This window comes from Hetaerina americana, unplaced genomic scaffold (genome assembly GCF_022747635.1).
Source record: "Hetaerina americana unplaced genomic scaffold, ioHetAmer1.1.p SCAF_11, whole genome shotgun sequence".
NCBI classification, from domain to species: Eukaryota; Metazoa; Arthropoda; class Insecta; order Odonata; family Calopterygidae; genus Hetaerina; species Hetaerina americana.
In genome coordinates this window covers 18,329,342-18,343,947 of record NW_027286181.1, presented here as the reverse complement: position 1 = coordinate 18,343,947, position 14,606 = coordinate 18,329,342, and the positions used below count along the sequence as shown (strand labels likewise).

Here is a 14,606-nt window from a genome sequence, read left to right as displayed (position 1 = left end):
CAAAGTGCACATTGTATAAATAAGGATATATACAACAAAAAATGCTTTTAAGAGAATGCAACAGTAAGACACTACAATACCATACTAGGGGATGTGGTAGTCCAGGATTAGAGCATTGCACTACTGACTGGAGAAACTGGGTTCAATTTGCAGGCCAGCTTCTCTGGGCAACCTCAGCTTCCCCGGGCTATATGATTTTTGAGTATCCGAACCTCCTGGGGAATCATAGCCGAAACAGGGAAAGGATCTGACCCCCTCACCCTGCTGAATAAATTTCCCATGCCATTGGGATTAGTATTGGGTTAATTTATACCATCGCCTACCCTCGGCTTGATAACTGCGTGCATGGTTTTTGAAACAGAATGTGAAGCTAAAACGCCAAGGCATAATTTAAACAAGTTAGAAACACTAGAAAGAGGGATCATTAGGAAACAACTAGGTTCACTAAAAAGAACAGAGGGACAGAAATTAAGAAATAATGATGAAAAATGTATAAAAATACAGAAAATATTATGAAAACTATCAAAAATAAGAAGGTAGACGTATTTTATGACATTTACACATATTGGATGACAATAGGCAAATAAAGAAAGATTTGGAAAGAAAGGACATAAAAGAGGCAACAAAAAGATAGACTTTTAGAAATAAAAGTGTTGAAATTGGAGGTATTTCAAGGTTAAAGAGAGAGAGAAAAGCAGGCACCAAGTGGTATAAAGAAAGAATAATAACGACAGAGAAAAAAAATGAAAATATTGACGGGAAATAAAACAACAAAAGAGAGGGAATTAATCTTAAGGCTTCCACGACGTCTATTTGATGAATTCATTCTTCTTTCGAGAATTTCCATCGCGTAGGTGAGTTGATGGACAACTCTTCTGCCCCCAGTCCTGGAGGCGTCTTCAGGTCGAAGTGATTTGTGATGCAATTTGGCTGCTATATATAGGAGACGCAGGTGCAGGACCGAAAAGCACCAAAGGGCCACAGATAAAAAACAGTTCCAACTCTTGGCCATTGATGAACATGCATGGTCGGAACCCGGGCACATGATCAAGTTCGATCAAGCAAGAGTGCTGGCAAAAGAAGGGCATTATTTCCCGAGACTGATAAGAGAAGCAGTTGAAATAATGGCCGCCAAGAGAGAGCCAATCAGAGCTCCCAGCCAGCTAGTGTCTCCTATATATAGCAGCCAAATTGCAGCCCAAATCACTTCGACCTAAAGACGCCTCCAAGACTGGGGGCGAAACAGCTGTCCATCAACTCACTTATGCGACCGAAATTCCTGAAAGAAGAATGAATTCAGAAAAAGAGAGGGAAATTAAAGAGGTGCCTGATCCCTAGATGACCCTATCGAAGGGAAGAAGATTAATTAATAACTGACCCGAAAATGCATGACTTGCCTTAAGAAAAGAAATCAAGCTGCAATTCATACTAATTACTAAACAGGCCAAAAATATAATAACTTTTGTATTGCAATGCATGTAATTACCTGACTAAGAGGTGTTGGCATGAACACATGAACAAGATTGCTGAATATCTGACCAGGATTGGCCACTGAAGAAATGCTTCCATTGTTGCCTCCAGCTCCAGTGGAGGTCCCGGTGAGTGTTGGCGACTGGCCGTTACTCGCAATCGGATTTGCAGGGGAGACACCATTGGAAGATGTAGACGAGGATGATGTGGAGAAAGAGAATACAGGCTGCTGCGATGAAGGTGTCGAATCGAGCAAACAATAATGGCATAAGAGGGTCAAAGAGTCCAGCTGGGTTAGCGCATAGTCAGGCGGGAGATTTTCATCAAGGGCAATTGAAGTGTGACCCAAAAATAAACTATCTTTTGACTGCATACCGCTGCTCCTGAAAATGGAAATGTAAAAGTCACTTGTCGGACATCAACAAAAATCTCATTTTCATTTATAAGATGAAGATTCCTTCAATATGCAAATGTGGAGATATGGAGCAGAGATGACCGCTATCTTGACAGAAATGGGCAAAATAGGGTTTTTCCCGATATGAATCAAATCAAAAATTGATTATTAAATGATACTAGCAATGAATAATTAACAAATTGAATTAGACACAATTTTGTCTCCATTAAGACATGGCCTTTGATCAATCACGTATCCCCAAGTATATGATGAGGAATACTTTTCAATATTATATTTCAAATAATATTCTTGGTTCAATGTTCATGCATTCCAAAATCTATATTTTGAATCAACAAAAATGTTAATGAAGCTATGAAAACCAGGAGACATGTTAGTTTGTAACCATTAAGTATATGAACTTGAATCATTAATTTTACTTTTCAACTACTTTCACTACCGGTGTATAAAATTTCTGATTAAAAAAAATTGTGTTGGCTCAAAAATCAAGAAATGCCTTGGCTTATAACAGGCAAAATATGGCAAAGAGACTAATATTCCAGAGACCTGAGGCAACTCATAGTAGACCTAGATGTAGATTAAAACAATTTGAATTAGAGAACAAAATATTCCAATTTTTTTAACCAAGGCAATTATTCATAACAATCGTTCCCGGTTGTGAAATCTGCTTTAATTCATAAGGAATTGAAGGTGTTGAATTTGTAACATTGCAGGCACAACTAACATTAGTCCAATAAGATTATTAAATAACAACACAACAACACAAGACCAAACCATTTATTGATTGATTGTGAGACAATTTAATTTCCATTCTTTTTGGTTGGGATGATTTAGATCTAAAAGTAATTTAAAACCACCACCTTTTGTTTAGCGAATAAGGATGAATTTCTCAGCAGTGCACCTTGTCACCATATAGGCCTGTGTACCTCACACACACACAAAATCACATGCAAGTTGCATATCCAATTTTTATGCATTATAATGAAGGAAAGAATTAGAAATAGCTGAAAAGTGACAGAAATGATAACTTTTTGTGTAAGTAAAAACATCAACATCAGCAGTAACACACATAGAATTTTCTCATAAAATGATTAGAAATTCACTTCATCAACATAAAATGGCCAACGAAAAGTGAAAAATCATTGCTTCAGTCTAGCAACCAAAGAATCCAGTCAGCCATTTCCATCGATTCATAATCCCTAACCAAGCTGTCATCGTTCCATTTATTCACTTGGAGAGTGGGTGTTCAATGATGGGACAGTTGGCAGATTAACCCCACAAAGGCTCTTTTTACTATCAAGAGGTGCAATTTAGTTTTATCTCCAATATCTTACACAAGTTCCTGGTCTGTAAATTGAAAACAATATTTTATTTGCTGAAAAACGTGCCTAAAAATGAAGCAAACACGACAAACTGTTGGCAGGGTTTTTAGAGAGTACTAAGCTGGTGTGTGATGGCCTTGAATGGCAAGTGAATAAGTGATACTACCATCCAATTAACCCCCAATAATCTCATGCTCTGCTTTAGCCCCATAGAGACAATGAAGGGGTTGGCTCAGTTATCCTGGGGACCTGTTGAGAAGGGCATAGAGATAAAGGAGTGACTTAAACTCATGTAAGATGCACCCTCTTTTTCCATGGTGATACCTGGAAAGCAATGTGTGGGCGGGACATGGATTTATACTGTAATTATTTAGACTGGATTCTGAATTGAATTTTTCCATCTGAGAAACAGCTGGAAATAATGAAATCTGGTAGAAAAAATAAAATAATCAAAAGGAAAGACATTTTGTGGGAAAATTAGCGGGACTTTAGTAGGATATAAAATTTGAATTAAATTGGAGATGAGATGGTACAAATTCAGTAGTGATAATTCTGGACCTATCCCATATTCTAGGTAATAACCCCAAGAACATCAGCAACTTGAAAATATTTTTAAATGGGTCAGCTATTTTAACTTTCTTTAGCAGATGGAATGAAGGGAGGAAGGAAGTATGAGGAATTGAAGGATTTATTATAGTGTTGAGTGTAAGGCTATGTTTTGTTAGGACAGGCAAATAAATGTATTGTCGTACCATTGTATAGTTGTGCTGATCAAAAACCTACCTTAATTGGCAGAATACCATTAATAATGATGATAATACTCGAAATAAAAATAATAATAATACAGGAATATATTATGTTCTATCAATTTTTCTGATTTGTACTTGGATACTAATGATAAAATAAGTTAATAATAGACTGTTAGTGGTGAGAAATGGCCCTTCTTGTAGAGGCACCAACTAAAATACCTACCTACATGATACAGAGCAGTGTATCTCATTATGATATGGCTTAAGTCACAGAGGCAAAGAAAGAATAATGTGACACAATATGAAAATATATTTAACCTGTCATGTTATTAATGCAAATGTTTATCATAGACAGGTTAGTTAACCAAATCAATAATACCACAGCATACTTATCACCACAATTTTCAGGGCTGAGATTGTATTGGAATGGTGGATTTGAACTTTAAAATGCAACAAGGATTGAGCAAGTTGAAAAGTAAAGATATCTGTTAACTATGACAGCTAGAAAATTGAAGAACAGGGTAGAGAATGAGAAGTGCCATAGAAAAGGAAGCATTCAACCACATGAAAAGATTGCTATGAAGTAGTCTTCAACACGAGCTGAGGAAGAAAATAGGGAAGTGCTACATGTGGAGTGTAATGGTGCAAAACGTGGACCTTGAGTACGAGAGAGAAGAGTAGAATTGAGGTACTTGAGATGAGGACTAGGAGGAAGTTAGAAAGAATATGATGGGTAGACTGGGAGAAGAATGGGGAGGTGCTGAAGTAAATTGCAGAAGAGAGAGTTCTCCTAAATGTTATCAGGAGGAGAAAAGAAAGTCTGATAGGACATTCAACAAAAGGAGAAGGAATATTAAAAAAGAGCAGTTAAGGGAACAGAGGAAAGGAAAAAGAAAGAGTAGAGGAAGAATGCAATTGAAAATGTTGGATGACATCATTAAGGCTGAAAGAAGTCACTGAGAAGCAAAGAATCAGACATAGGGCAGAAACAGGAGACAAAAATGGAGTATTGGACCTACTGTCCGTCAGAAAACCAAATGATGATGATGACCATTATGCATGCATTACTTACCTGATGGTGAAATACATAATTTCACAATGAAAGTTAGTGAGGATTATCCTACCGAATCTGTTATGTGCAAGTTCCATGTAACATCCTAATTTGCAATATTTTGAAATAGCAAGCTAATCACTTTACACCCCTCATTAACTACTTTTTATACACTCACCTCTGCCCACTGACACAACAGACAAACATGCAGAGTAGGTTTTCCAGCATAAATTTGGCATGCGAAGAAAATTGTGTGTACGGCCATCCTAATTTCAACTCACGAATCATCTTGGTCTTTATATGCTCAAATTTTGGCTGCTTTACCATGAAATCAACAATGAGGAAGTTTTCACACCACTTTTACGAAGAAAAATTTAAAAATATTTCAAGGGATGAAACCCATCGGCATGCCATGAAATTATTGAATGCCTAATTTCTCAACACACCATATTCTTACCAGGGAGGTTAAGTTAACAGTTCAGACAGGGAAATGAAAATGAAAGAGTGAAAATGAGTAAAAACTAAGCAGCAGCAGTAGTAGCCTACCTTATTTGGAGGGTACCAAGTTAGGCATTCATACTTCTTCATACTACTTGACAAACAATAATTCAGTTATTTTAAACACAACACAGAGTAGTGAAACTAAAGGCCTTTGAAAAATTTTGAAGCTGGATATCAAACTTCAAGTGAAAAACCAACAGCATTAACCTGCTCCAAAACATTTACAAAACGTTTGCCCAGCAAGCTGTCATGTGTTACATCGGCGTGTGAGGCAAGGTGGCTAGACGTACCGCAAATTCCAGGACAGTCCTGAATTTTGATTTACTGTCCTGCTGTCCCGAAAACCTTCTTCAGGACATCTATTTGTCCTGGATTTCTCATTTCTGTTGGACAAAATATCATCATCATTAATTTCAATAAGTGTGTTTCTGTGCAATCACATAATAATTGCTCATGTTCCAGGTTGTAAGTTAGCTTGGGTAAGCTAGTGCAAATCTGCACCACAGACGATACAAGAAAAATAAAAATATTAACATGCTAGAAGACTTCCAAGTGAAAATAATAAGAACCATTGCCATTACTCATTTTTTTTGGTACATTTTGAAAATGTACACTGAACTGTATGAGAAATCTTTCAGTCTTTATACACATAAACGTGATAACGCAAGGAATGGTACGTGTTCAAATGGTTCATTCACTGTGCAAATAATGGCATTTCATCAACAAAACTAAACAAGAGTGGTTCAGTTTTCAAATTACAGATAACTGATAAAAAATTTAATTCATAAGAGGCTGAATTCATTCATTTTAGCCTTACGTAGTTTTTTCACCAAAATACAAATCATGTGACTGGATTTTTCCAGTTTCGGTGACAGATGTGTATCTATAAGTAGTACTTTTAAACCTTAATTATACATCATTAATTAATTAAAAATAAAAAGAACATAGAAAATTTTTTCACAAACCTCGTGGACTGAAGTTTATAAAACTGACTAAGTTTTTCAAGATTACAACACAGCTGATTAATCACATTAATGACAACATGAGTTAAAGAGTGGCCCATGTATGGTAAGGCAGATGTCACAAGACTGGTCCAGTGCTGATGTAAATGTCTCATGTGATCCTGAAAAAGAAATTAGAGAAGTAAATAGGATTTCATATAGCAGTATATCGAATGATGAAATGGGTACTATAATATGCACTTCACTCCTAGTTTTATTCTGACATATTTCACTTAAATTAAAATTAACATGACCACATAGATTGGTTCACATAGGCTGAAATGGTCCTATATATGAGGCATAATCGAAAAATAGGGGCCATTGTCTTATATTTGTTTAGTGCAAGGTGGGTATCAAAAATACTGACCAATACAAAGAGCAAAGAATGTTGAATGAATAAGCTTTTTGGACGTATACTGACAGTCCAAGGTTTGCATAAAAACAAACAATTTTATCCTGACGTGTGCGTGAAGTGCTGAATTCAGACTGTCGGTTAAGTGTGCCCATGATCGCAGATTGTATTGGCATTGATAACATGACAGTGTATATCATTACCACTGAAAATTTGGCAATGCAAAAGATCTGTGATAAAATTTGTCCTTAAGGTCCTGATGGACTCTTAGGATGTAGATGGACGACCAAGAGCAAAGTTGAGTGCCTGCTTATGACAATCTTCTGTAACAGCATCACAACGATTCCTCAACTCCCTTACAGTCCCAACTTGACACCAGAAGACTATTTCCTATTCCCCAAAAGTTAACCTCAAAGGACACCACCATACAAGTAGGACCCTAAGTTCCATCAAAGAAGCTTGAATGCATACCCTTAAGGACTTTCCAGAATCAGCTTATCAGGGAGCCTTTGAGTCATGGAAAAGCCACTGGCAAAAGTGCGTCGACGCTCAAAGGATGTACTTTGAAGAATTTTGAGGAATTGCAGTAATATCTGAAGTAAATCTATTTTTCCAAAACTTTTCCCAATACCTTTTATAAAAACCATCTATGCTCATAACACTTCAACATTAATCTTTGTGATCAATCTTTGGAAGATAATGAATCTGCATGTCTGACGATAACAAACATGAGTAAATGGTGCAAGAGAAATAACTCATAATTAAATGAAAAAACACATTTTCTAAATTTCCTTAATAAAATCTGTCATTCTTAAGTCCTCTTCTCAGAACTTTTACCAATCAAGTTCCACACATTTTTGGGGGTTAATACTAAAGAATAATCTTGACCAGCTATCTCACACACAGAATATTATTAATAAAATGAAAACAGGTACTTTCGTGATGCATAAAACTCTTCCAACTACCTCTTTAGATACCCTTAAACTAGTATATTATGCCAAATGCCATTCATATTTGTCCTATGGTGTAATCATTTGGTTAAGCACAATGACAGCAGCAAAGAAATTTTCCATGCAAAAAAAGTTCTTTGAAAGCTATAGAGCTATTGCAAAAGTACTCATTTGAATTCCTGTAAGGCCACTGTTTCAGAATTAAAAATCATGAAAATACAGTGCATATATATTTTTTATTGCGCATTAATCGTAAAAAAGAATCCAAGATTATTCATGTCTAACTCTTCTGAACATGGTTACTTCACTTGTGAGAGAGAAAATCACCTATTTTTAACAAATTTAAAATGAATATAAAAAATAAATTACTGGAAATTGTTTAAAACTGAACAAAGGAAGCTGCTATTACTTAAGTATTATTAAAGTGGGGATGAATTTGTACGTGATAATTTATGATTGACAGCTGTATTTCATTTAAGAGTGTATTTGTGGTGTTTCAGTGTATGTTTCTAAATTTTATTTGGGATTGACTGCTATAGCTCATGGGAGAGTGTACTTGGGTATTTTTGTGTTATCGATTGAAATTCAATTTTCTGTACATCTTTATGACCCATGTTCTAAACCACATTCTTGAGCAACAGAACAGAAAAATTTTTGTCAAACTATTTGCTAGAGTTTTTATTATTTAGAATGTGTAAACAATGATTTGGCAACTTATTTCCGTTCTGTCTCTGCAGCATCCATTAAAATTTTGGTACCTGGTATCTAAGCCATACTTAAGATATGTACATGCTCAAGTTTATACAAGAAACTGGTGCTTTGAAACCACGCTGAATACACTCAGAGAAAACTTTCCTAATGATGGAGAAAAAAATGTCATACTAACCAATTTCAAGGCATTCATAACGGCAGCTAAAAACATGGGTTGCTGAGGAATGGATAAACCAGTGCGATACTTGAGGTGAATGATCATTTCTTCCTGAGGATTACTATATGAGGCACAATCTCTGGTTAAATTTTCATCTTCTGTTGTCTGGCTGTTTACCTGATCTTCAAGCATGATTAGGAAAAGCAGGAGCCTGCAGAAGAACAAAAAGTCAAATGAAAATCTAAGAAAAAAAACAGATGGAAATGGTGTGACAGTTACTTCAGTATATTTTATGTAATTCCAAGAAATTGCATGAGATGCCATAACGGTAGCTTTTAATGGAGACATCCGCTAAATGTGCATTATAATGAAATTGCTGCATTGTATTTTGTATAGTTGACAAGAGATAACAATGAACGTACCATGCATAATAATGATTTTAATTCCGCAAAAGTTAAGTTTAACACCTACGAATTAGATTGTTCCATCTTAAATCATAATAAAATCTAAGTACAGAAATGAATATGGGATATAAAATTAATTCCATTTATAGCCTTTAAAATATAGTTATCATATGGGGAAAATAAGGGGGAAATTGACCAGGTATATGGCTTATACATAAATACAAGTATAGTCTGAAAAGTTTCTGACCTAACAAAGATACAAGACATTTTTTCTGAAATTTTCTGAGGTGGGAAACTTTTCAGACCACCCTCGTATACACCTATTTAGTAGTAGTAGTATACTGAAAATAAATATAACTATTTTCACTAAGATCAAAGAAGCAAAAAAAATTTTATATATTCAGGCTAAAACAAATGTATGAAGCTCTAAGTCTTCAAGGAGTCTTGTGTTAATAAAGATCATGGACTTTTTTCAACAAATGGATCTTCAAATACATCAGTACATGCATACCTCAACATCATGTGTACCACCCGCTGTGATGGGTATAAACTAGGGTAAAACTAGTCAATTGATTGATCAAAATGGCTGTAGCCTAATTCACTATAGGATGAGAATCAATGTAAAGAAAAACAATTGAATTGTTCAGGAAAGAGGAAGGTTAGGCTAAACACTACTAATAGAGGCCATAAACTAGGGCAGGTAAAATGGCTCACAAACGCGAACAATGAGCAAAGTTTTGAGAATATTAAATGATGAAATAGATAAGGTAAGGTAGCTTTTACAAAGAGGATGACGATGATGACTAAGACATTCAGGAAGTCAAAGATGGAAGAAAAGATTGGTGAAAACTTTGATTAGGAGCATAAATTGGTACGAATCAGAAACTTGGTCATTAAGGCAAGAGGATGAGCATGGCATGGAGGCTTTTGAGAGGAATGGACGGAAAGAAAAAACATGAGAGAGTGCATTATATGGAAGACAGAAGGGTATTGGGAAAAATTTAAAGAAAGCAGGAATACTAGATACATATTGAGAGGCAATAAAATGTTGAAGACTTTGATACAGAGGGGAGAGTGCTTGGTGAGCGAGAAAGAGGAAGGAAAAGAATTAGCATTTTGGATAGAATTAAGAGAAGTAGAAGTTATGTGGAGTTAAATAATGGCTTATTGCAGTGTTTCAGCCTATAGTATTAGTGTAAAATTAGGTGCGGCCAAAAATTATAGTAGTGCTTAGTGTATTTCCATGAAAAACCAACCTTGACAAAAAGACAACTGTCACTAAAGAGATTATTGTTAAGTTTTCATTGGAAAATTTCACATATAATGCATTTCATCTTAATTAGCAGGAAGTAATTAAATGCTCCCTTATTACAAGTCTTGTAAGTATGACAAAGTTCTACTGTACCCTTGTCTATTTGCAGCTGGAAAGAATCAAGTTAAATGCATTAATATATATTACCTCAACAGCTGTATCTGGAAACTTTCTGAGTGAGCAGAAGGACATTCTTTTCCATCCTTGTGCTCCAGTCCCTTAAAATGTACTTCATCTACACACTTTTCATCATTGAGCCGAATGATTTCTTCCGTGAAAGTGGAACATCTGCCCTTCACACTGTCCGAACTGCTGCTACCAGAGGAACCTGAGCAATTTCTCATGCTATGAACACTTGAAAGGATGCAGTGGAGTGTAATCTTCTGAACTTTACACCTGCTCAACAAATCACCCACGTACGAGGAAAACCCTCGACCCACTCCAGATGCCAAATGTCCAGCCGTGCCGTTGCACACCACAGAACCTGGACCACCACAGAGCTGAACCAATTCCGCCGCTATTAATGTGAGCACTTCCGCACTCAAGAGCTTTGCCTTCCGGTTGCTGATAAATTCCAAGTCACTAGGGAAATTGGACGTCTTGGTGTTGAGCCCTGGAAAAACATTCTTTCTGGTCCTAGTCAAGCATTCGCCAATAAAGTTTGGATAATAGCTACGGATGTAATAAAGACACACCACCACAGCCACTTCCAAGAGCCTACACGTTCGGAAGGACGAAGCAGATGAGGATGATGTGTCGGTGGATGGAATGGAGGTGAGTGTTGGTGCTGAGGAACTGAGTCGATGCGAAGACTGAATGTTTGCATCATTTCTTTGCACCCTCGGAGCAGGCATTGCTGCATCCCTAGAGAACGAAGTAAGCTCATTAACCATGCATTCATATTTATGTGGAGACAATAATGATTTCAGTATTCACAACCTCACTAATGACCAGCTGGCCATGCTAAAATGCTCAAGCTATAGGACGAATAAAATTATGCACTACAGGAAGGCAGATACACTAACTTAATTCATGATTCAATTTTATGAATTAGAATAGGAAGTAGGAGTATTAAATCAGCTCACTTCTGCAGCAAAAGTATTCATTTTGTTTTTGGGGATATACTCTTGACTTAGATATCAAATGGTTTTGCTTTGAGATAAATAATTACAGAATTTGTGATTTAACATTCCCAAAATTAATATGTACTTGATATAAAATTTTTATTCAGATTATTAAACCATCACTTTTATCCAGAATTGGTTAATAAAATATGATTTAGCTGACTGAGTTAGAGTTACTGTAGCTTACTTGAAAAAGGGCCATAACTTAAAAATAACTTCTTAAAAACACTAAGACGGTTCTATAATGTCTTGTTAAACTGAAGGTAAACTTTAACCTCTTGTCAAAATCAAGACTCACTTTTATGGCGGCTAGTTAAGTTAAAAATCGACTGCTAAACAGCTCAAAAACTGATTGAAAGTATTACATTACTATGATAACAATGTTTACAGCCAATAAAAAGTAATCTTTATTTGATTATAAAGTCAGATGTTTCAGTACTCTCCATACTAAGTTAACATTCACGTTAACTTAAGTTTGGATTGAGCAAGGCAATATGATAAATCTTTGCATTGTCAAAATAATTTATTTTGTTCAGTACTGAGCTTATTATATATTGTGCCAGTTAGGTATTGTGGTATAGCTAGACCACACATTATTTTAACATGGTGGTTATGGCATACTTGGCCCCCCACTAGCAATGTATTAAATCAAGACCATCCCCCAATGAAACACTGACTAATGAAACAAATTGTACTCATGTACCTACTATTATTTAAAACTGCAAGATACAATGGATGAGTCTCATGTTATCAATGGGAAGATTTATCCCATGACAGTATATGAAATACAGTAATATAATTTATAGCTAAAATCAGGACCTATAGTTAAAGTAACATACATTGTAAATAAAATCTAATTAGAACAGAAAAATCACCATCTTGTTTTTTTTACAGACATTACTCCTGTTGATATATTTATCTTAGTCTCAAGCACCAAAAATTTTGTATATTTAAACTTAGATTAGCATTGGAAAAGCCCAATGCTGAATAACATATGTATTCCATAGAAGATTAACTGTATTTCCAAAAAATGAAATGACTTTAAATGTTTGAATAAGAAAATTCTAACAATTTATAAGTTTAATAGAAAAACAGAAATCGATGAAAGGGAAGCTTTGAATTTTTATACAACCATAACAGAGTATTCTATTCTTAAAACATAATGAAGTCTTTCCACCCACTCAAAATAACCCTGAATTTGAGAATACTGAGAGCCAGAAGTTAAAAATGCCAATTAATGTGTTAAATAGGAATATTTCCAAACATTAACTTCACTCTATTTTTCCTATTTTCATCCCATAAAACATGCAAAGAGGATGTCTTTCCCATTAAATTTTGAAATTTTAAAGAGTTATCATATTCTGACTTGATCAACCACACAATTATAAAAATGCATAAATATATTCCAGATAATAATCTTTGATGGGATGATCTTAACACCATTAACAAACTGTCTCAAAGCCTTACCTTGATATCATCTCAGAGCTTCGTCCACCTGATGGGCCACTGCCCTTGGGAAATGTTGAGACTGAATCGGAGGACAAAACAGAGACCCCTTCCCCATATGAACCACCTGCCACTTTCTCCTCTTTCGTAGATTTCCCAGTACCAGAACTGGAACCACAATTAAAGCCACGGCCAAAAACAGACTCCCGGTGGCAAGCAAGCAATGTCTGCAACAGCACCCCCCGTGGTCCGGTAGAAATTCCAGCTGCAGCTGCGGCACACAGGACCGTTCGTGCATCGGCTCGGAGGAGATTGGCAAAGGTGGACAGTGCATACAGGGCACGGTGGGAATCGTAAGCCTTAACGTACAGCAGCAAGTGAGAATGGAGAGGATACACCACTGCCTTAGATGACGAAAATTTCACATCAACGTTTGCATCAGAATCTTCCTTCCTTCCATCCACCGCACTGATTTGATCCCCTCCTCCTCTTTCCTCTGCCTCAACTGCCTCATCATCCCCCTCACACCTCTCCACCACGGAATGCAGCACGTCCTGCAAAATCTCCTCCACAACCTGCATGGCACCCGACAAAGAGTCTTCTTCTTCCCCAGGACTGTTCTGCGATTGCTTCCCACCCTCGTCTTCCTGGTCATCCTCCTCACAGAGCTCTTGGGTCGTCTGAACGTCCTCCACCATTGCGGCCTCGGCCTCCTCTATGTCTTCGCACGAGCTCTCCGACTCTGAGATCGTGTCGTCCTTACTTACATCCGTTTCACCCCAGCTCTTGACTGGTGTCGAACCCTTGATTTCCACAACTGAAGGAGCCGACAAACTCTCGGTTTTCAATGTTATGTCCTTCAGTGGAATCGCATTTTCCGTCAAGTCAGAGCACGACGAACCAGCCCTGAGAACATGAGGATTTTCACAGCTTGCATCACTTTCAGTAAATTTCAAAGCATCTGCTTTAATGTCATCCGTGGTGCCTATGGTTGCTGAAAATGGGTTCACAAACACGGACATACTTCCTTTTACAACACTGCTGATGGCTGAACTTTCCACTGAGTCCTTTGCCATGTAGCGACGCCCATGAACTAAACTTTCGGTCTCACTTCGGCCTCCCTTCTTTCTACGACTCCTCTGCAGAGAAGTGATGGCAAATATTCTTCTAGGCACGTGAGATGGTCGAGTGAAAAGGGGTTGAGCAGAAGAGTGCCCAGATACATGATATTTAACATTTCCATCAACAGAGCTGACAGCATAAATCTTGGATTCAACAGTTTCTTCAGAGTGAGAATTTTTGGAATTTTTACAAATGCTACTGGGACTACTGGAAGGCGATAGATCTTGGCCTGGACCTTGTAGCCTGGATAAATGAATGCAAAAACCGAAATCAATTATATTTCAAATTTAAAAGAATGCTTACCTAATTCATAATGACAAATATTAAATGGACTATAAGTAGCTTGGTAAGCTATGCAAAGCCCAATATGGTAAACGATCTTCTAACCAAACATCCCTTGGATAGGTGCCGGTAGAGATGACATGGTGATATCCTGTAGCCTAAAATTCACATATTCAGTGTATTAATTCTGAATATTTTACACTTCCTCTTCGTATGAGAGTGAATAGGAAATTTAATGCT

The 14,606-nt window shown here is 36.6% G+C and overlaps 1 protein-coding gene across 3 annotated transcripts in view; it reads right to left on the bottom strand.

Moving 5' to 3' along the window:
* The window catches only part of LOC139700955 (protein DOP1 homolog), a 69,707-nt gene that overhangs the window by 39,187 nt on the left and 15,914 nt on the right, over positions 1-14,606 (bottom strand). For 2 of the 3 annotated variants that reach the window (XM_071599469.1, XM_071599470.1), the window contains exons 12-17: positions 12,984-14,327; positions 10,540-11,256; positions 8,695-8,887; positions 6,471-6,628; positions 5,796-5,888; positions 1,487-1,853 (exon numbers count right to left, since the gene is read on the bottom strand). In XM_071599469.1, the coding sequence (XP_071455570.1) occupies positions 1,487-1,853; positions 5,796-5,888; positions 6,471-6,628; positions 8,695-8,887; positions 10,540-11,256; positions 12,984-14,327 (2,872 nt within the window). The remainder of the gene's footprint in view (positions 1-1,486; positions 1,854-5,795; positions 5,889-6,470; positions 6,629-8,694; positions 8,888-10,539; positions 11,257-12,983; positions 14,328-14,606) is intronic. The other variant, XM_071599471.1, reaches the window with a different exon arrangement.